The 23,515-nt window shown below is 40.6% G+C and overlaps 1 protein-coding gene across 4 annotated transcripts in view; it reads right to left on the bottom strand.

Moving 5' to 3' along the window:
* Positions 1 to 23,515, bottom strand: part of grid2 (glutamate receptor, ionotropic, delta 2) — a 506,792-nt gene that overhangs the window by 28,190 nt on the left and 455,087 nt on the right. For all 4 annotated transcript variants that reach the window (XR_015036585.1, XR_015036586.1, XM_085786556.1 and 1 more), the window contains exon 14: positions 3,598 to 3,764. Coding sequence is in view for 2 of the 4 variants with exons in the window: in XM_085786556.1 (XP_085642682.1) it covers positions 3,598 to 3,764 (167 nt within the window). In the remaining 2 variants the exon portion in view is untranslated. The remainder of the gene's footprint in view (positions 1 to 3,597; positions 3,765 to 23,515) is intronic.

Consider the following 23,515-nt stretch of genomic DNA (forward strand, 5'->3'; position numbering starts at 1 on the left):
ATCTCCAATTTGCAATTTTCACTTCAATGCCAGCAGACTTGCATAGACAAAAATCATATATGCCTGTGAGAGGTTTATTTCTTCACAGTCTTGCCCCTTCAGCACTTCAAAACAACTTGTCAGTAGCTGTCAGTTTAAATTAGCGGACCAACCCTTTACGCCACTGTTTCTCTGACTCTGGTAAATCTCCGGGCTGTCTCTATCAATCTGAGAACAGCAGTACCCACGAGCACGTACACAGTTGGCCATTATTTGCTCAATACTGTCGACAATACACCCTGATCCACATAGTCCTGCACAAAAACAGCACAGGCATGAAGTGGTGCTGCACTTGAACTCGGGCAATGGCTTCTTCAGAAAACAAACAGGTTGAAAACGCTGGATGAAGTTGCAGCAGACTGTCTGTCTCTAAACATCCTGCTTTTCTCTCCAAAGTGTCAAAGCGAATAAATTCCTTTTCATCTCTCATATTTCCACCAGGGACGTGCAGATAGTAAACACTCCTAAAGTATGCACAATACACACACACACACAAACACACAAGTAAGGAACAGTAAGATTTCAATTTAAATCAAACAACATAATATCTAACTATTTGCATCTCTATTGATTACTGTTGTAATTTCACATGTTCGTATTAAGTTTTATTTACTGAGGACATTTAATTGAGATCAAGATCTCTTTCGCAAGAGAGACTAAAGAACAAATCATGGACAGAGAAACAATCACACTGGGACACATTAATTAATTAATTGAAAACAGCATTAAAAATATCAGTAAACCTTTGAAGTTCTTCAGAGGAGCAAGTTTTTCTAACTTCAAACTGACACTGCACAGATAATATAATAGATAGGATATTTGTATTTTTTTTTTTCAGTTTTCAAAGAAGGAACTGAACTCTGTTTCTATATAAGAATGTAAATAGAATTGTCTAGTTTATTAAAAATTAGTTGCACTGCACTTTGAGGAGCAATCTGATATCAAACCAAATCCATGTGTTTGCAAAACTGCACTTCATCTCGTTCAACAGTTTGAGATCTTGTAAAATGCACACTCTTTCAAACGAGCTTAGGGAAGGCTTCGTACGCGAATGAATTGGTGGAATACAAGATGGTATCATCAACATAACAGTAAGTTTGGAAATAATATTACAAATGCAGGGAATAAACAGATAGGGACCTCATATTGATCAGTATGGGGCTGAGTATGCAACAGAGGTTGATCTGAAAATGACGGCAAAGACAGTCTGTGAAACTTATGAAACCCAACTGTGAGCATCTCTAGGCAATTTAATCAAATCAACTGGACTTAGTTTTTGTCTTGAAGATGTGAGCTGATACATTCAAATCAGAATCAATAAAAAAGCTACATATTTGACAAAATGTGATTGCCGGAATCAAAAGCCTTGCATAGATCTTGATAGAGGAAGAGTTTTCAAACGTAGATAGGAAAACCTGAGGCAGAAGTCATTCTTTGTCATGTCAAGACACAATATATCAATTGCAAAATGAAAACAATGCCTGACAGGGTATACGGATGGGCTACAGTACTTTCATAGTGAGACTGTGGTCCCAGACAATTTGAGTTGACACATGTGCCTGTGCTGGCATCTGAGAGGGGATAGGCAGGCTCAGCAAATGTTGGCTGCTTATATAATTCCTCCCACTGGCTCCAGTGCTTTTTGGACTGTTTTTGCCCTGTTTGCCCTGCACTGCTTTAGAAATCCCTTTAGTGGATGAGATCCATACAGTATAGCACTGAGGTTATACTGTCTAAATGCTGCAGTCTGTGTCATTTGTACACCTAATAATATTCAGGCTAGTACACTAGGTTCCACAACAAGTATTTTGGGAAGGTGCAGTCACAGCACTCTGGGTTTATTGATGCCCTCAGAGATTGCTTGATAATTTAACAAACCCATTTTTTTTGCTATCAAAGTATTTGCCTTAAAATTAATCTCTACCTCAGCGCTGTGCAAGCAAGACTAATAAAGTGTTATGGGTGCGATCAAGCAAACCTTTGCAGAAACCAGTACAAATATAAGTTAAATCTACAATTTAAACACTATTATTAAAGTTGATTATGTTCTGCTCACATACAGTGCTAGTCGGTTGTAAAAACAAAACAAAACAAACATCTAAACCAGTAAATTATATATACTTTTTCTTTAACAAATGTTGTTGGCCCAGTAAACACAAATCCAACTGAAAGATGCTTCAACAAGTCACTAGACTCATTGCCACCAAAAATGATCAAGCAGAGTGAAACATTCCTCTCCATGTTGTTAGGGCAGAGACTGCTAATATAATTCCTGCTGAACCTCCACTTACAGTAGTGCTTCATTAATCTGTATAATACAGAATGTCGGGTTGAAAAACATCAAAATCCCATCCAAGAAACAAAACAATTACACCACAGAGATTTTTTTCTCCTGATAATTTCTCCTGTCTGTTTTTGTTTGAACCATTAAGACAAGAGTGAGTAAACTGTTTGAAACTGTTTGAAACTGTCCTCCCAAGAGTGTGACATTGCCCCTGAAATAATAGGAGGGAATTGGAAACATGGCCTGTCAATTAATTGCTTGTTTATTTTAATAACAGCCATGATAGGCAATATTCTGGAGTGAAACGCTTCACCAAATATAGAGCTATAAACAGACTGGCCTAGTCAGTCACACACTCTGAAAAGCTCGCACATTTTGGCCCGTGCACATTAAATGTGGTTCCATGTCTTGCCAAACACAAACACACATAAAACAACACTAACTATTTCACATAATATAAATCATGAGCTTAATGAAGACATTGTACATTTTTGTTTTCCCTCATTTTTAAACGATGAGGGACGTCATCCGTGATAACAAATAAAGCCGAGATTCTTATTCTTCTCCGTGGAGACGCGAGCGATCCTTACACCTCATATGACCTAACCTGCTATCTGGATATGTGGTTCATGTCAGAGTATGACATGAAAAATAATTCAAAACAAACACATGAACAATCAAGAACATTAGGCTGCACAGAAGCTCAGCATAGATACAGTTCAGCAGCAGTGGTGAGATGCTCAATGAACTTTGTGTGATGTCTGCAAACATTATAAGCTTCCTAGTGGCCGCCATAAGTAACCAGACAGACATATCCAGCCATTGTCTTGATCCATGAACCACATCCAGGCTAAGCAACCTGGCTGCACACAAGATATCAAAGTGCCATTCACCTCTTTCCTCTGGAAGATAGATGTAGAATTCAATCTGCTGTTTACTCTGTACTTGACCTAGAGAGCAAATTCTTCGACCACTGCAGCAGGGCAAACTTTATAGGAGTGGCTGTTTTTATGTGGCTGTTATAAATTTGGAGCAGGCACAAACAGTCCTCAGACCTCTACAGAAGCAGAATAAATATGAGTGCAATTTGCCATATCTCTTCTCAAAAGCAGAGGATATTTCTCAACCAACAGTTGAGGACAATATGACTGAGACAAACAGGGTAGAACAAAAATGATAGCTCCATCATTGTGCATGTGAAAGATGTTCTTTAAACAACACATAAACTGCAGTCAAGGATGCTGCTTATTGTTGTTTAGTGTTAGAACTCTTACCTCTGGGAGAAAATGTCCCTGTAGGGGCTGCCATGCTGCATGGCGATACCATATCCACGGTCTGGTGCACTACTGCTAACAGTGTAGAAGGAGCAATCCTCATCATTATTAGCAACATACTCCAGCACTGCTGCATCCCACACAAAGCCAAATCTGCCGTATTTCACCTGAAAAAGAGAGAGAGAAAAAAAAAAGACATTTATGAACACTTCGCTTTTTTCAAATATCTTTATCTCAGCTGTTAAAAGATTCTGTGAATGAGGTTAATTTAGCAAAAACACAGTTAAATTCAAATAGCTCAAGTGGAGGCATATTGCACCACACGCTGATGTACAGTACTGTACAGTTGTGTACTGGCATCATGGCATCACTGCTTGATGTTTGTGAAGAAAGCAGCCTCCAGACATCAACACTAATATTACCTGTACATCTACAGTATGTGATTGTTTCTCTGTGAAATGCATTTAGATCAACCTGTTTCTGTATCATCCACTGTGTAAATAACACACGATGAAAGGTATAATTATGTTGTTGATTCAGTACTGAGATGAAATCTCAAAACACATGTCCAGTAGAAATGTAAATATTAGTTATCACAGAGTTTAGCTTGTCATTGACCAATTAAGACATGCTCCAAATGCCTGGATATGTGTCTTTCTGAACGAGCTGACTCATGGTCAAGGCCCCGTAGAGGCGGTCAAAGAGAATTCACCCCAGCACACAGATACTGTATTTCATAGGCATGGTCTGTTGTGTTGTGTCGGTATCACACTTCACTGTGCTGGTTACAACTAATTGTCAATGGCTTTTTGGGCCATCTTCATCGCACCTGGGCACACTCTTGACACCTTTAACATTTTTACACACAAACTACACTTGTTTTGGCTATGTGTGGTCAAACTGTTGGGACTGCAGGTGTGTCCACATCTTGTGGTGAAGAAGAAGGCCAAGGTCAAAGTGACTCAATGTGAGAATCACTGTTTGTTTTACAGTTTCCTGTTGTTAACATTCAATAAATCTGTATTTTCGCAGAAAATTTAAAGTGGAGTCAACAACCTGGCTGTGATAGTCACAACATGACACATCTACTGACAATTCACTTGGACAGTCTAAGGTGAGAAGAACAGCATGCATGCATGCACGCACGCATGCACGCACGCACCTACCTCGTCTAACACATTATTTTGGACTTGGCGTGTCATTAACTTTAATGGAACATTATGGAATTTTAAAACCCCACTGTCTTTTCAGTGTGTGTACGTGTGTGTATTTGCGTGTGTGTGTGTATCACAGCAGTTGGCTTATATGTGATGACTAATGTCTGAGAACCGACAAGACCCTCTGATTGGGTAATTTCACAGTCTGTGGTCCTCTGAAGTGTATAAATATGTGCCTGTGTGTATTCATGAGTGTGCACGTGTGTGTATGCGCAATAATTCACTGGCGGGCATCAGAATGGCTCATTCTGCTCTTTTACAACCTTAAAAAGAGTGGAAAAAACGCTTTATTACTTTGAATAATAATTTTATGGCTTTTCATTATTGCTTTTGAATTGGAAAGATTATGGGCTTTGTACTAAGGAAATTAGTAAAAAATCTGTTTCACCAGCTCACAATTGAACATTAAGGACTCTTTTTTTTCCACGCAACATTCGGGTGAAAGGGGCTGAAAAGAATTATTATGCTCGCTACAGTACGCAGTGACCTCTGATGTCAGCCATATGGAAAACAAAACCAAAGCTTCTCTAATCTAATGAACACTGTCATTATCCCTCAGCGTATATATAATAATTACAAAGCTCTCCACAGTAGAACAAAAAGCGGCCATAGTCCTCCAACCTTTAGGTTAAAATCCTATCCTGCAACTTAAAGGAAGGATACCCAATCTGGGCTGGGGGAAAAGTTTTGAAGTAATGTTCAGGTTCCCCCCGAAGTAGTAACACTGATGTTTGGGTCAAAGACATGTGAAATACATGTTTAATGGTCTGTCTTTTTTTTTTTCTTTCAACTTTCGAAATTTGCAGCTCAGTTCACATAAATAATTGAGCACTGTTGAAAATAAATAAAACTGAAGGTCTGTTGTTTGACTGCTGCGTTGGCAAACACAGCTGATGTACTGTAGACAGACCCTTAAACAGAAAAGAAAACATCAATAAACCAGACTTCGCTGTTAAAAAGCCTCTGTATTACAAAAGATCTGCCAATCATGTTAAGCTTGACAATAACTTGCAATCTAGTCCTTTGTCCTTTGAATTTAGGTGTTGTGGCAACACTTAAACTTACATTTGTATCACGGCATGCCTGTAAGGGAAAGAAAACAAAAACAAGCAGGAAGAAAAAGATGTTTTTATGGCTATAAAAGCCCTGGTGTAGATGCTTTTCAGAAGAAAGAGCAGAATAGAATGAATGTGTTTACTCTGATTCATAAGCTCTGTTAGAAGAAGTAGGATGGAAAAAGAAAATAACTTAAGACTTGGACATATGCCATACTCTTCATCAACCATTACTTAAAAATGCTATCACACAAGAAAACAAGAATACGAAAAAGATGAAAATTGAGTCTATATATAGAGAAGTGAAAATAAGAGAATAAAGGAGAGTGGAGGAGGACAAAAGTATAATGAGGCTGAGAAGATTGAGCACATCAGCCTTTAATGTTGTTGGCTGACTTTTGTCCTGAGATAGCAAAGTCTGACATGATGTAAGAGATAGGATCTTTACTGGTACTCTATCTTCAACAGTTTTTCAGCCATTCATTTGGAACTTTACATGGAGTCACTTGAAACAAAGAGTTCAAATGTCTGCATCATAATAAGACGTATTCAAGTGCACTGTGTTGCCTTGAAACTTTAATTAAGATCATTTTTCTGATCTCTTCTTTTTAAAATCAAAACAATGCCAACACCACATACAAATCACATACAGGGAATTGTCCCCACAATGAAAATGATGCTAGGAGCCATTGAAGTGAAATACTCCTGCTTGTAGCTGCTGCTGCGTTTCATGAACAATGTACAAGTGAATAGGGAGCATTTTCTGACGTGCCACAACAAGCACTCTATACTGTATGCAAAGCATTACTTTAATATTGGCTCAAGGTTAATTAATTACTGAAGACAAAATCATGATGTGAGCAGCACCATAAAAGTGATGTGTCGAAGGCCAGCTTGATCCCATTGCTGTGCCTTTGGTTGCGATTGTGATTATTCAAGCAGCTCGAAAAGGTTCACAGCTTCCTAACTGCTGGGAGCTGTCTGAGCCACAAGTCTGTTGAAAGCCTTTATTATTTTCTGTAGCTGCCTACAAATCAGAGCATATTAAATGTACTTGTACTTTGCTTTGCCATTATCTTCACTCTTGGTTCTTTTTCTCCAAACCACTGACAGTCCTATTGTATTTCAGTTCATACACACAAGTCTTATCCATGTGGTGTGCAGCATGCAGAGGCCCAAATAGGAGATAGACTAGGCCGGATCTACCAAGGGTGGCGTATTTAGAAACGTGTACAAACTTGACTGCATGCGCAAACACATGCTGAAGCTGATCTACTAACTGGGTGCACCGACCGAGGACTGCGTCTCTCAAACGGGCAAAATTGCACGGGCAATCCATTTAGATAAAATTAATATGCAAATCTGGGCGTTTCTGCCAGAATGCCCAAAATATTGGGAGGAGATTGCGGTGGCAGTTTTTGCGTCTTTATTTAGCACGTTTGAAATGCAAGTCTGAACTGCCACAGCTTTGCACAAATGGCTGCGGTTATTGAATTAATACCTGCCAGGGCACAAGTTCTTATATCTCTGCATTTACTCGTCTCTGGGTCATTCCAGCGAACTGTAGCAGTTTTTCAGGTAAGTCCTTTAAGTGCCGTTACGCACGGCACACGTCTCTCCTCCGGTGCTCTCCTCTCTTCTCTCTCAAAGTACCTGGCTGCTCAGCTTTGGGTCCGAGACTGAGAGTGTCCCACCTGAGCTCTGTGCCATAGTGCGCACCTCCAGCTCAATGAATGACAGCAGAGTTACCTGCTACAGTGAGCTACACCTGCTGCCCAACACTGATCAGAGCAGCCCTTCTTCGTTTGCCGAGGTTTTACGATGAACCAAATTTTCTTCTGTTGCCTGCCTTATATCTTCTCTTCACTTCATCTGTTCTCTTCTTGTTTTACCAACCACATTTACTTTCTTATAGATAATCTCCCACGTTTCCTCTGCTGCAGCTCGACAATATGTTTATTTGCCCCTCTCTATTAATTTTCATTCTGCGTTTGCGGCCATCCAGCTCTCTGTCCACACTTGCATGGCTGAAACGATTATCACATGCAAAACACTCACTTAAATACTGCGGTTTGCGGGTGTTGTTATTTAGCAGGTTACCAGCAGATTAGCGTCTCAATTTAGCGATTCTTATCTATTTCAGTAGATCCGGCCCTAAGACCTAGTAACACACCAGTGGGCTATGTTCATTAGGTATTCTTGGTGCTTAACATAACCTTTTAAGGAGAATTTCAGAGTTTCACAATATACTAATAATATCTCTAGTTCCTCACAAATGGAGAACTAGAGATAAGATATGGCACTACTGCTATCAAATCTTCAAATCCTGTTATTATTAGAAATGGTGTAGTAGGCTTTTTCTAAGGTGAACTACTCATTAAATGTTTTCAGTCTGAGGTCTTAACATGTGAAAATGTCTCAGTTGTGAGATAAGGTTATTACACACGTGCGGTACGCAGCAAACTGTTGCATCTCACATAACATAACGAAGTAGCACACACTACCTCTGTTCCAAGTCCATGGGTGTGACAATAGTCAGGCCAAGGTAATTATCAGATGCTGCTTTCCTCAGAAATACTGACAGACATTCAGCAACTCTCTCTCTCTCTCTCTCACACACACACACACACACACACACAGACACACACACACACACACACACACACAGACAATCACATGCACACACACACAAATCCCATCAAACATCCACCTATGAATCCTAATCATTGCATTGGGCCTTGTTTTTCTCTCTTATGAATGTGACATGGACAACCCAGTAAAAGCTAGAACCATTAAATTAAAGTCATCTTGGCATCGCTTTTCCTTCTCCTATCTGTTTTTATTCTCTCACACCACTTGTCAATTTCCATCCCTCCTTCCCAGGGAGGTGAGAAAATGAAACAAATTCTGCTGTTCTTTCATTGCTTATGTTCTATGTGTCCTGTTGATCAGGTTTAAAGGGTTTTTGTGACAGTGAACATCATTTCATGAAGCCATAACGCCACTGAACCATGAGTCCAAGCTATTTCTGCTGCAGCTGTGAATAGATTTATTTTTAGGCACAGAAAAACAAGAAAACATTGAGGAGTAAAATCGAAAACAAATTATTTCCTGCATTATTTGTCATTACTAGTTTTAGTTCTAAATATTTTAGACAAACACTGAGTGGACTGTGACTTGAATATACACATGCTGTGCAATATCATTTTACCTAACCACAGTGTAACACTAGAGGCCAATCGGGACAATATTTGGAATTAACATGCACATGTGAAACCATACTCACATATTCAAATACAATACTAAAAACCTCATATAAGATCTCATATACACCTAGTTAAACCTTTTACATGTACCACTGAAACCTTTTCACACAACTGAAATGGTTTCATAAAAACTTGTGAAACCTTTTAAATACGCAACTGAAAACACACACATAAATGTTCTGATGAACATGAACACATACAGACACATCCAAAGGTTCTTGCTTGCTTGACCACTGGACCACCGTGCCACCCCATGTTCTCATATACACACAAATGCTGCCTTGTAATTTGTGATCAGGCAAATTTCAGTTGTAATTGGAGACTTTTCGGTTGAAGCCTATGTTTGTTTAGTTTGTTTAATTGTGAAGGTTGTGCCTTTATTTTATATTACAATTACACTAGTGAGAGAAATGCAGTAAATAGAGAAAACAAACAATAGACCATGTACAACACATCCTTTCAACAGCTTTTAGTCAGAAAACTAAAAGAAAATTACTTAATTTATGAGTTCTTCTTAGGAAAAGGCTGCGGTCTTGAATATTTTAACATTTTTGCAGTCATAATATTTGTTGTTTGTTCAACAAAATAGGGATTTACAAACAGAAAAGCCAAATTAGGCCACTGCAGGTCTTTCCTGATCAGCCAGATGAAGCAAAATATGTGATTAGATGAAAGGTTGAGGGATGAACGCTGAGAACTGTTAAACTGAGAGAAAGCCACCTACACATGAGAGTACTCGTCATGGTGAGTTTATACTGATTCTGACTTAGAAAATTCTCACCAGACAACACTTTCCAATTATATTACAGCACCAGCCCTGTGAGTGTTGAGGCAGGTTTCAAGAGGTCCTCCTTTCTCATCCATGGTTCAAACAGTTTGGCTTCAGAGTGTAGCCATGCTGAAACTTCAAAACGGCCAAACTACTCCAGGGTGCACTCTGTCTCTCTCTCTCTCCCTCTGTCAGACTCTTTTTCTTTCTCTTCCCCCCTCTCAGAGACATCCCTTCAAGGGCACCCAACATGCAAAATGAACAGCAGATTCTTCATCTTGCTCTAAGTTTAAACTCCAACATATCAAAAACCGATCTTTTCCCTCATCTATAAATTACAGTACATTTTAGATTACGGACACTTTTTAAGTGGCACATAACAAATCATCCCCTGGTGTGAAGTCAATTTCCTAAATGATCAGTATTTAGCCTTTAAGCAATGGATGTGAGATATTTTACACATGGGAGGTTGTATGCTTTGTTCTTTCCAATGGGAATACACTGAGAAAGTGGCTGCAGCAGTAAAAACTTCAGATGAGGACTCATGGCCGTAATGAAGGAGGACATTTTTTCCACTTTTTATTAATGCATCTTGTTATTCAGTGTTATTTTATTCACATGGATCTGTGATCCCTAACATCCCTAAACCTCACAGCACAATTTACACATAATCTGTCAGTGAAATAAAAAGCTCTAAATCTGCATTTAACAGAGGTGGGATTAATAATATGTTTTGAATTGGATCAAGTGTTGTGTTGGACATCACATATCTGAAAAGACAGACTGGCTGGTTAGAAGAGAATAACGTAAAACAGCCAATATGAGGGTTTTCTGATCTGGGACCTCGGTGGTTAAATATTGAGTTTGATGCGGTGCATGAAAAACACTCTAAAACCTTTATTTTGTTACGTTTACATTTGGTGTCCACATTGGAGCTTTCCAGTTCCTAACTAACCTAAGACTTTTGGAAATGCAGCTGACTCCATTAAAGTTTGAAAACTCAGGGGTTGTATTTTAGCCTGGATGGGCAGAAATGGACACTTTTAGAAACAGTGACACAGACATACATTCAGCTGCTGATTGGATCTCATCAGTCACATTGTGTTCCTTCCTGATTCATCAGAAAACACCTGTCATCACCCCCTAGCAGTGGTGAATGCTACAAAGATGACAAATTACAAGTGTTGCTGACCTTGTTAGCTTTGCTAGAAGCTGTTTTGCAATTAAATTCAGAATTTTGGAAAGCTTACTTTTCACCATTGCAGGCCAGTGTTTGCAGTATTTTCAGCAACTAAGCAACCAAAGGCGAAGTAGACAACCTGCTCCCTGTTTTCAGTGGGATGTGCATGCCCAGTGTATGAGATTATTCAGTAGCCTTAACTTTACTAAGGTTGAACCAAAGAGTCCAGAATTAGTGTAGCTATTGTAACTTGTTAACTGTGTCACCATCTTCTTTTATCCACTCTCTGTCAAGCAACTGTTGCACCTTGACTCTGCAGTCATCAAATGTGTTGAACAACCCCCAACAATGACTTCATTTCACTTTATACAAATGAATGCTTTAGAGGCTACATATGGGCAATTAAATGTGATCTTAATTCAGGAATAGCATCATTAAGATTCATGTTTCTGTCAAATCTCTCTCATTCCTGTCTCTTTGCTTGTAATTACCCCTGGATCTGAAATGTCTCCTCACAGCCCACACTCACTTCTGTTCTGCATGTTTTCTTGCATCACTCTACTTCGACTTTGATTTGTGTGATTTTGAGAAACATGAGAGAGGTTGATGTGAGGCAGACACAGGGAAAAAAGTGACCGCCCAGAGACGAGCTCAAATCTACTTCTATCTTTGTATGTTAGGCCACAAGCACCAAATAACTTTTCCCAATTTATAAGCATTATAGTCACTCCCCCCTTTGCTATATTTGTCCTTCACTGTCTCTCTCTAACACACACACACAGGGTTTTGTCTCTCCTTAAGCCAGCTCACTCTTGTGTCTTGTCTTGTTCCCTGCCTGTCTATTTTACTTGCATCCCATATGCACTGTGCTGCCTTTGTTTGGGCTTCATTTGACAAATCAGAGAGCATTACAATGAGAGGCTGCTCCCCAGCCAAATATTCCCCCCAGTCTGCACTAGCTGGCTTCCTGCAGATATGTGAAGATCTGAATAAAGATAAGATTAGGTGCAGGCAAATCAATCACTGCAGACGAGAGAGACGGCACCTCCCCTTCCATGCATCATGCTGCATCAATATATCCGAGAGGAAGGTTGTTTCGGGACAGTTTCCTTTGAAATGCATGAGGGGAGTGTGAGTATATGTATATATAGTATATACACATGTTTTAATATCATTAACAATTATATAAAATGAATGACTGAAAGTGTTCTTCATCCGATACTATTGAGAGGATAGTGTACAATGTGTAATCATCACTTTACATTAACGTTTTGTTACTGTATAATGATATTTTCGATGCACTTTTGAACTTATATAAACTACTACAAGCCCTAAAAGGCATGTGAATAATCTTTTTAAAAGAAATCATGGTTTTGCTCACTTTTACGGCACTATCCTCTCCCAAGCCACCTTCAAAACTGCTTTATTTGTCACTGTCTCATGATCAGTAAGCAATCATTTTGCTCTTCCAGGGACAAAAATACATAAAAACGCTCATGGCCAAATCTCAGATGATGAAAAGCTTGGCACACAGGTGGCATCAATCCCTCATGAGGCGTTCTGTCCGACTGCTTGCTCTAGTGGCAACAGTCGCCTCTATCCCCCCGAGACATAATATGACAACTTCTTCACACCCCTCTCCTCTCTTTGTTTTCTCTGTTGTTTAATTACCCTCAGCTGTCATTAGTCCTCTTTGTTTCTTCAGGAAGAAAGAAAAAAGAGGGAGAAATTAATCGCCTATTGCCACACTGTATGCAAATCTTTGCTCAGACCCCGTTAAGCCGATGAGAGATGTGATAGCGGAAGAGAGGAGTAATTGGAGACAGATGTTGGAGAGACGGATCATCCGAGACCGATCAGTGAGCCAAAACTAAGATGCCATCCTTAATAGAATCTGGCAGAAAAATTATTATTTCTCTCAGTTTCCTTTTCATCTTCCCTTTGTTCAACTCTTTCATAATGAAGTCTTGTTTTACATTTGCGTGCTTCTGAAAAGTATAAATCATTCCCCTTTTTTTCCCAGAGTTCGCTTGTTTTCTTAATCCCTTTCTCTTGCACAAACAGATGATGTCTGTGTGACTAGCACACTGGGATTATCTACCCCACTTTAACCCTGTTGCCCAGCAACACAGCACCAAATATGGGACCAAAAATATCTACAGTGCAAAACAACAGACCATTCAGAGTCCGACCTTATGAAACTTTTAATTACATGAATCATGATGTGACTGTATTGTGCATTACCTGACCTGAAGTTTAATCATACCGGGTTTTTCACTGATTAAAAATAAAATGTTCCAAAATATTTTAGAAACAAAGCTAACTGATCAACTGGTTAAACCACATGACCTGTAGGTTAATGATGTATCAAGACCATGACCTCTACTTGCTACTAACATACTGTACTTTATAAGTGCAACCCAAGAACATTATTGGGGATCACAGCTTTAATTGGGATTTGCAAACCTTTAGAGACTATGAATTTAAAGAAGCATGTTCTAATTTAACAAAATAATATAGCTGCCCTTCTGCCTCTTTTAAAACAGTGGCTCGTATTAGCTTATTAGTAAACTTTAAGTGCACTGCAAGATTTTGTTTGCCCATTAAAGCACCATTAATCTGGAATTTTAAGGAGTTAGTTTTTATTGTGCAGAGGGCTGGTCGATAAATTGATTTGGTGAGGTAAGTTTGTCGTCTGACCAACTCCAGTGCATTGTACATTTCACTGTATCACTGTCTTTTTGTAACTAGAGAAAGCTTACTGAAAAGCTACATTTTCCCTGCTGTTCACAATAGCAGACAGGACATGCCATCTCTTCTTTTTGGCTTGTTGTTTCTGATTGCACAAAATAAAGTTAAAACTTTTTTGGAACAATTTCTTTGCCATCTGCAGATTGATTTTAAGGAAGAGGAAAAAATTAAATCGTAAATTGAACTTGTGAATTTTTTTTTAGGCCATATCGCCCAGCCCTATTGTGTTGTTTTATTCAGAAGTGAAACAGAAGTGCTCCCACAGGACAATACTATTTCAGCTAAATCTCTTCTGCATGAAGCATCTTATCTGATGCACACTACTGCTGTACTACCCCAGGCTCATAACACACATTTCAATAAAGACGGACAATAATTTACTCCTTGTATGGTTGAGAGGCGACAAACACATCACTACAACTAATTACATGGTAGGTTCTACAGTAAATCACAGCTGGGTTAGAGTCCTGTAGCCATGTGATGAACAACCAGTGTTTGTTGTTCAGAGAAGATCTGAGGCAGAAAAACACACCAAACCAAAAGCACGATTTTTCCCAAACCTGAACAAAAGTGATTTTGCTGCCTAAACCTAACACATAGCACTCTGGATTCAAAATCCAGTCTTGCACACTGTATGCCTGCCACCCACCCAAACACCACCCCTTTGGTGTTAATAGATGCAGTACCTGATTCATCCTAAACTCAAAGTACCTCCGACATAATCCGTCTAGTTATAACGTTTCACGTATTTGCTGTTGTAATTTAGTATAGAACTGTAATATCTAGGAGACAGAGATGCAAATCAAAGTTGGCTGTAAGGCACAGATCCCTGCATTATGCAGCAGAAAAAAACAAAGACAAATAACAAAAACTATTTAAAAATACTATTTTGGCTGTTTCCACAAATGCCCATGCACAGTGCATCAGTAAACTGTTGGCAGGCTCTTTACAATATGACTCTATTAATTAGCAATGCACTTCAAAGTCAAAGCAATGCAACGTGTGTCTTCTTACTGAATAACTGATGTATATATATGTGTATAAATGTACAACAATATGTGTTGTTGCTGGTGTTAGTTTTCTTATACTTTCCTATTGTCTGGGTTTAAAGTTATTGAGACAGAGAGCCAAACAAACAGTGAAAGCATAAGATATGTCTTTGTGAAACCCTCTCTACCTAAGAAGGAGCTGTTGTCTATCACCTGACATTTGTCCATAAAGACAATAATTTCTGGCGCAAAAAAGTGAAAAAACAAACATACAAAACAAGAGGAATATAAGAAGACATGCAGAAATTGAAATACTAAGGTTAATACACCCATACAATATGAATTGTTTTATTTAGCATTTAATCTTCTTTTTCTTTGATGTCCTTAGAAAAAGAAAAACCAGAAAACAAAAGAATCAATGTTGTCACATCTGAACAATAGGCAGCCAAGTGGAGGAAATCCACGGGACACAAGCAGATTGAAGGGGAGACAAAGACAGAAAAGGGAAATATGTCCATTACAAGCACCGACAGTGACAGAGTGAGAGAGACGTGAGAGCAAATTAAATGTGAAAGAAAAAAACCCCACAAAGCATTATGAGACAGCAACAGCGAATAGGAAGCTGAACCTGGAGGTCTCTGTACAGCTTCATCTACAAGTCATAAACATTTCAATACACTCTCTAACAGCTGGAAAATGCTGCATTATTACTGTAAAAAGTGGCTTCTGAAACATAAAACACAAGGCCGTGAAACAGTTCGCTATCTCTACAGTACATGGACACACAGAGCACCTTATGTGTGCAACCTGAACCTACACATGTGCTTGGAATACAAATATAGAAGTGGTCCAGATAGCTTTTCATTGCCCCCTCTCCCTGTGGTGCCACTTCAATAAGTGTTTTTTATTTCATTTCTACCATAATTTCTCTCTGTAGGTGAGTATAATTGATAGCAAAACCAAGATACTCTCCGGTGCCATACTCTATCCTCACCCATCCCCAATACTGTATTTTCCTTTTTGCCATGGCACCAGGAAGACATGAAATAATCCCTCAAGTCAAGAAGACAAAACGCCTGACACAATGTCTGTCTGTTCATCCATCTCATCCATCTCATTTATCAATGAGCAAGTCACTGGCCATAATAAGTATAACGTTTATGATTGGATTTAAAGGACACTATTGCTACTCTATCCGGATAATACGTACGTATGTTGTTCTCATGAAACCTCGGTTTAAAAAAAAAAAAAAAAAAACCCTTATTCCTCTGCCAGTGAAGCAGGTCCTATCCCAGTGGGTCTGGCCCTTTGTTGCCCTGCACTCAATCATGCTCAGTGGACACACTAAATGCATGAACCCCATCTGCCACCTTGCTCCCCTTAATGTGGAGGATCAGTGACTGACTTGAAGGACGTCCTGGGTTACTGAGCTTCTCACCCCTATCAGGACAAATGAGATCAGAGACCCTCCCTCATTTGGTAGCTTGTAGATCTCAGAGAGGGGTCACGAAGAACACATGCTGGTTGCAACTTTTTCTTTGAGCCACGGTCAACCACAATTATGATGGAAGGGTACCACACCTTCATCGTCAAGAGGAACATGGTTTGGGTTAAGAGGGGTACCTCCACAAGGTTAGGTTGTGGATTGGTAATGGAAAACAAATGATGACTATTGGTTTCAGGCAAGAAACAAACATCAGTCTCCTGTGCCAACCTGCTCACGTCGTATTTACTACACCAACTAGAGGTCCTCTTATAATAGAATGTACCAATGGGTATAATCATTACACGATTTACCGTTGGGATGTTTTTTTTTTCCTGCTCTCCATGGCACCTCAGACAATATAGTCAAAAAAAAGCTAAATGCAGAGCAGAGCACAATAACTGCACCACAGTGGACACTCTGCAGAGTCAGTTTCAAGACTTGAATGTCTTGTGCCTTTTCAACATCTTACTGTCAAAGCAGTTAGGAGAGTATAAAAGGCTGATTAAATGCAGACTGCAGTGTTCGACCCACCACTGAGAAGCTGCCAGCTCTCCTAAATTAAGTTCATTAGCATTGGTTTCAGTGGTGAATTTTGGTGCCAAACAGTCTAAGTACAGTGTCAAAGGCCATCCACATCGCCCAAGCATGACTGATTGGAGAAAAAAAACCCTGAAACATACTGCAGACAGATTCTGCATCTGCACCGAGACTGAATTTCTATTGAAACTTTAACTTATCGTATCACTTGTATAAAAACTGGCATATGATAATGTGCAGTTTGATTTGGATGAGTTTTAATTGGAACCGTAGGAAAGAAATGGTTATTATGGCAAGGAGAGAAAATGATGAGTGATACACTCAGATGCTTTTCCAGCAACAGATTTAGGTGCACGAGTGCTCTCACACCATCAGTCACTGAAGCTCCATCTACTCTCAGGGGTAATTAAATGGAGTGACTTTTTTCTTCTCAACAGTTGCCATTTGTACCTGAATAATTTGAATTTCAGGAGATATTTCACTTGTAGCACCTAAAAAAAAAAACTCTTGAAGTACATGAATGTCAGCACGCCTGAATCAGAAGATCTGACATCACTAGCAGTTAGCAGGCTGACTGACATACTGTGCCAGTGTTTCACAACAGTTGTGTTGTAATATGAATGGTTCTACAAACGCACTCACACAAAGTTAATGAACAGATGGTGTTTTCTAAAAATGAATCTTCTAAATCGTATGGTCCCATTGGTCCTAAGACCAAAGCATCTGCTATTGTAATGCAGTCTGACTGGTCTTTGTTCACCATTCATGGCCCATCTGACCCAGTAGGGGTGTTAACATTGACATGACAAGGCTTCCAGTCACTCTTGCATGTACACATCCAAACAGTGATGCAGAGTGGAAATCCTTTGTGTGTCTTGCCTTGTTCAGTCAATACAAACACCTGTCAGATGGAGAACAAGAGATCAGACACTAGATTATCCAGAATTCTTTTAGTTATGAGTACGGTTCACAGAGACCTGCCCTCAAGTTCAACCCAGACATGAGCTGAATGTTAACATTGTCATTGCAAATTACCTTTTCTCCAGCCTTTGAGTGCACAGGCTGTAGGTAGACTCAGAGACGCACACCTTGCAGTTTGATGGGGTCTGCTTTGAGATGGCATGGGAGTGAGTTTGCCATTGAGGGTCTGCAATGGGTTATTACAGATACATTTCAATGTCCACCTAACCACGTGGAGTCCAAGATGAGAGAGAGAGAGAGCAGTTTGGAAATAATCTCTGCTCCTGGGCAAAGCCCTGTGTGTGTGTGTCGCTGGAATTTAGCTTTCCCTCCTATGCAGAGGTCACGACTCTTGTGCCTTATGGGCTAAGAAACTGCACATAATGTGTAACTGTGTGTGTACATTCACCTGCACTCACATACACACACTGGATGCTCCTCAGGTTGTGATGTGACCTTGACATCTAAGGTCATTCCACATAGTCCATGAGCCAAGACCCCAAAATTGGCCTCCCGCAATCGAACGGGTGGGCAATTTCTAGTTTGTTTTTTTGACTTGGTAGACATCTCTAGTGAACAGTTTGGCATGATAACCATTGCAAACAGGTAGCTTAGTGGTGGTTATCATGTGTTGAATAGGTGGACCGGTAGAGTGTAGACTTGAAAACTGTGTATAGCGCTTGTTCGGTATTATGCTGTTTGTTGACCACTCAGTGCCTAAATCACTTCAAGGATGTTTTTCTCTTTTATCAAGACCCTACTGTAATAATAACAGACTCACCTCAGGAATATGTGAATGAAAATGTGATAAAAATTAGAACATACACATGAAATAGCCTACGTTTTTAGAGTGTTTTACTTTTCATGCAATAACAAGAACAAACAAATATTTTTTTACACAATTAAAATCAACTAAAGAGCTTGCTCCTTCTGTCACAAATAATGTGGAGCATACTGCCAGTACAGTATTTCAAGTGTCCCTCTGTCAACGACCTACGCCTGGCCAACAGCCTTAACGAGTTCTACTGCCGCTTTGAAAGACAATGGGACAGACCTGATATCCCCCACACCTCCAACCACCAGCCATCGATCAGCAACAGCTCCTCCAAACCTGGATCACCTACACAGCCCCACACCCAAGTGCCACCCTCCCCCACACCTCTCACACCTCTCTCCATCATAGAAATCAAATCAAATCAAAGAAGGAGAGGTGAAGAGACTGTTTAAACGGCTGAACCCGTGCAAAGCTGCAGGCCCAAACTCTAGCCGTTTTCCTACTAACATCAGCGGGTCGACGCAGGTTTTTTAAATGCGGGTCGACCCGCTAACAATCTGCATTTGGCTCCTTTCCCACTGACCAAAATGAGCCGGGTCTGTCTGTCTAACCCCCGCATAAACCAGTCGCCCCGCTTTCATTCGCAGTGTGAGAAACACCGTGTCATGCCCCAGCCGCCCGCCACGGAGGACAGCGAGTCTGCCGCGGCCGCCTTATGATGGACATCCGCGGCACAACATGTCAGTTAAACAGACTGTCGCTTCTTTTCAATATTTTTTGGTCAGTGTTCTTTGATCTTCAAATCCCAGTCTTGAATGCAAGCAGAGCTTTGTTTTGGTAGCCTACGTGAGACGCGACTGGTGCGATGATGTGGCATCACGTAACGCCCAATGTCATCACATAAATTAGCGGGTTGAGCCGGGTCTGGTGTTCCCACTGCAAGCCGATCAGAGCCGAGCCGATTGAAGGCGATTTTAACCGGCGTCGCTTGCCGAGTCATTTGACGCAGGTCGACGGGGGGGCATACATCAGTCCGACTGAAAAGTCCGACAGCTCATTTCTCCAACTACCCATTCTACAGTGTTAAGGTTAGGTTTAGGGTAAGGTTGAGGGTTAGGGCTACTTAAGTCGGAGAAATGGGAGATCGGACTAATGGACTCAAAAATAAAGAAATGTATGGTCAGAGAAATGGGTAGTCAGACAGACGTCCCGGGTTGACGCGGGTCGGTGCGTTTGTGGGTTTAAACGGGTTTTTGGGCCAGTGGGAAAGGGGTATAAGTCTCCCCCTCCACCCTGAAGCACTGAGCCAATCAGCTGTCTCCGGTGTTCACACACATTTTTAACACCTCACTGGAGACCTGTCATGTGCCAGCTTGCTTCAAGGCCTCAGCCATTGTTCCAGTTCCCAAAAAGACAAGGCTCACAGGCCTTAATGACTACAGACCCGTTGCTCTGACTTCTGTGGTCATGAAGACTTTTGAGTGCCTCGTCTTGACCCACCTTAAGGACATTACAGTTCACCTACAGAGCCAACAGATCTGTAGATGATGCTGTAAACATGGCCCACTTCATCCTCCAGCACCTGGACTCCCCAGGATCCTACGCCAGGATACAGTTTGTAGACTTCAGCTCTGCCTTCAATACGATCATCCCAGCTCTGCTCCGTGACAAGCTCTCCTAGCTTAATGTGCCTGACTCCATGTGCAGGTGGATTACGGACTTCCTGACTGACAGACAGGAGTTTATGAGGCTGGGGAAGCATGTCTCTGACACCCAGACCATCAGCACTGGATCCCCCCGAGGTTGCGTCCTTTCTCCTCTGCTGTTCTCCCTGTACACCAACAGCTGCACATCTGGACACCTTCTTCTTCCTGGGCACCACCATCTCCCAGGAGCTCCAATGGGAGCAGAACATCGGCTCCCTCACCAAGAAGCCTCAGCAGAGGATAGGCTATACTTCCTGCTGCAGCTGAAGAAGTTTCACCTCCCTGTGAAGATGCTGGTGAACTTCTACACTGCCACCACTGAATCCATCCTCACATCCTCCATGTCAGTCTGGTGTGCTGCAGCTACAGCCAGAGACAAGGCCAAACTGCAGCGTGTCATTCACTCTGCCCAGAGGGTGATTGGCTGCAGCCTCCCATCTCTTCAAGAGCTGTACATCTCCAGGACCAGAGCCAGAATGGCTGCTGACCCCTCTCACCCTGGACACAAACTCTTCCAGCCCCTCCCCTCTGGCAAAAGGCTCTGGTCCATCCGGACCAGGACCTCACGCCACAAGAACAGTTTCTTCCTCTCTGCAGTCAGCCTAATGAACAATGCCCCAGTTCCCCCTAAATAACCCTAAACCTATGGATGTAATATGCTATAATGTTAATGTCATACTTACTCACTACATCTTAGCCTTCTTAACCTTGGATGTATATATAAACATTAAAAATGTTCCCTGTATAATGTGATTTCACAAAAGTCCTCTGCTACTTCCTGCTAACAGCAGTATTAAAGCCGATTTTCCCCCTTGCTCCCTCATGCACCCAGTGGAATTAGCGCCAACTAGTGGTACAAACGAATATTATCTGCAGGGCCTTTCTGCAACTGCAAAGGCGCTCTAAATCATCAGTAGTGGCACACAAATTATGAAATGTGCAACATCGGAGAATGGCCATAATTGGTGTATATGGCATTTTTATGGTCAAAATAGTGAATGCATGATAAATATTGTTAAGCTACTCTTGTGCGAAGGTTATCATACCAATTAATAATCTGGACATATATAGGAATAATAAAATAGCAACAAGAATTTGCCCACCCTTTCGATTGCGATTGGTGGTCTGGCTCATGGACTAACATGCTAAGCCTTAAGATACAACTGACAATCTTCTTTCTTCCTCTTAATCTGGTGGTGCATTTCCAAAAAAACAAAAACGTGCTTATTACTTCTGTCCTTACTGAAAACTATTCTTCTGTGTACAGTAGTATTGGATAGAGAGAATTCACAAGAAAAGCCTTTACAGTTTGACACAGTTTGATGAGATAAGTCAAGATGAAATAGGAAAAGCACCTATTTGAAGTGCAAATGCATTGACCATGAAAGCCACAAAAACAAAAACCAGGTTTTTCTGTTCTCTTCAGAGTTTGTAGTCTGGCAGGTTTTTAAGAAATCTGCTTTGCAGATATGGTACAGTTTGAGCAGTGCTTCAGCTCAATGATCTCACTCAACAGACATGCGGCTCCATTAACTCTCTAGACGCATTTTTCTTTTCTCAGGGCAAATTAACATCAAATCATTCATTTCTTTGTGAGTTTCAATTAACATTTATACCAATTTGATTAAACCCCAATGGATCCCTCACATCTTCTTATACTGTAAGCTCCTTTAAATTTTTTTTGGGAGGCATTACTGGTGCTAGATATACTGTAGTTTTAGAGATGATGATGATGATGATGATGATGATGATGGGGTTAGTTAGTTGACGCTAACATTTTATTTACACAGACAAGAGGGAGCAGGATTGATCTTGCCTATGATATGATGTTTCTATGATAAGCAGATACAGTAAATGATATACTCATCCCTGATTAGACTGTTGATCTTTAAGCAATGTGATTTCATGTGTTGGCTCTTCTGCAAATCAGACAATAAACACACAATATTTTTGTATGCCCAATATCATTTTCTGTCTTGGAACTGTGAGATTATCCTTTCCCACACCTTAGTCACTTATTTGGATGATCCGATTGACCATTCTTCATTCACATTTGGTTTTTCAGCCACTAACAGGGACACTGAAAATGTATGAGTGTCCTCTCAGGTTGCTTTGAGGCTGACTGATGAGGTTGCATGGGTAAATTGTGGGAAGTGTTGTACAGTGTTACATCTTTAAATGAGTGAGAGGGGGTTACAGATCTCATCATTGATTATAGCTCCCTCAGGCACCAAGTCTCTGCCATTCTTTCTTTTCTCTGTGTTGCTTGAGAGGAACCTCTGACTTTAATTTTTCCTCCACTACCACTATTTCCCTGGCACATTTTCCTACATCTCTCTCCAAAACCACTCTCCCTTCACTCCAAATCCTTCCTCACTGTCTCCCCAGTTCTCCAGACTTGTGATGCATGGCTGTCTGTGTTTTCCAAAAGTCCATTAGTTGCTGGCACTGGGCCGCCTCCTCTCCAACAGACAGAGATAAAGACGCATGGGATGGCTCCCAGCATGCTGCATGAAAATGAGAGAACAGTGGAGAAAGAGAGGGCGAGATGGAGGGAGATGAGGTAGAAAGAGTAAGGGGAGCATGGATGTGAACCATGATGTGAACACACACTTGATACTGGCCAGAAGCCCAAGAGTAAAGGAGCAGAAAAAAGAATCAATGATGGCAAGGAGTGGGAAAGAGGGAGACAAAAACAAAACAAAGAATAACAGAATAAAAGGTAAAAAAAGACTAAAAATATTCAGCATGCAACAGGAACAGAAAGAAAAGAGGGCAGTCTGAAGACAAAAAGGTTGAGAGAAAGAGAGCAGGAGCTATGAGGGAAGAGAGAAAAGGGGCAGAGACAGAAAGGCCTCCCATTAGGCTGTGGGTGAGGTGTGGATAAGAAAGAGGGGTCACTTGTAACCAGATATTCCACCATCAAACCCATTTATATCATGCTCTTTTTTGTTGTTTTCAGATCCCTCCACCCCAGACTTGGTCTCCTTAATTTATCTACATTCCAGTAATTGAACTGGCTGTTTCCTCCTCAAAAGTGAGTTACATTGATTTATGCCCCATTTCGTTTTTTTTTTTGTTGTTGTTGCACTTCTTTTTTTATCTTGGAAATGAAGATGTTATCTAATGGTTAGCTTTAGGCCACAAAGCTGGCTAGACATGACGCCAACCAGGCAGATGAAAAATGTGCTTGAAAAGTTGTTTTTTCTCTTTATTTCAGCCAAGCC

Source organism: Trachurus japonicus, chromosome 9 (genome assembly GCF_045865225.1).
Source record: "Trachurus japonicus isolate A0001 chromosome 9, Traja_1.0".
In the NCBI taxonomy this organism is placed as follows: domain Eukaryota; kingdom Metazoa; phylum Chordata; class Actinopteri; order Carangiformes; family Carangidae; genus Trachurus; species Trachurus japonicus.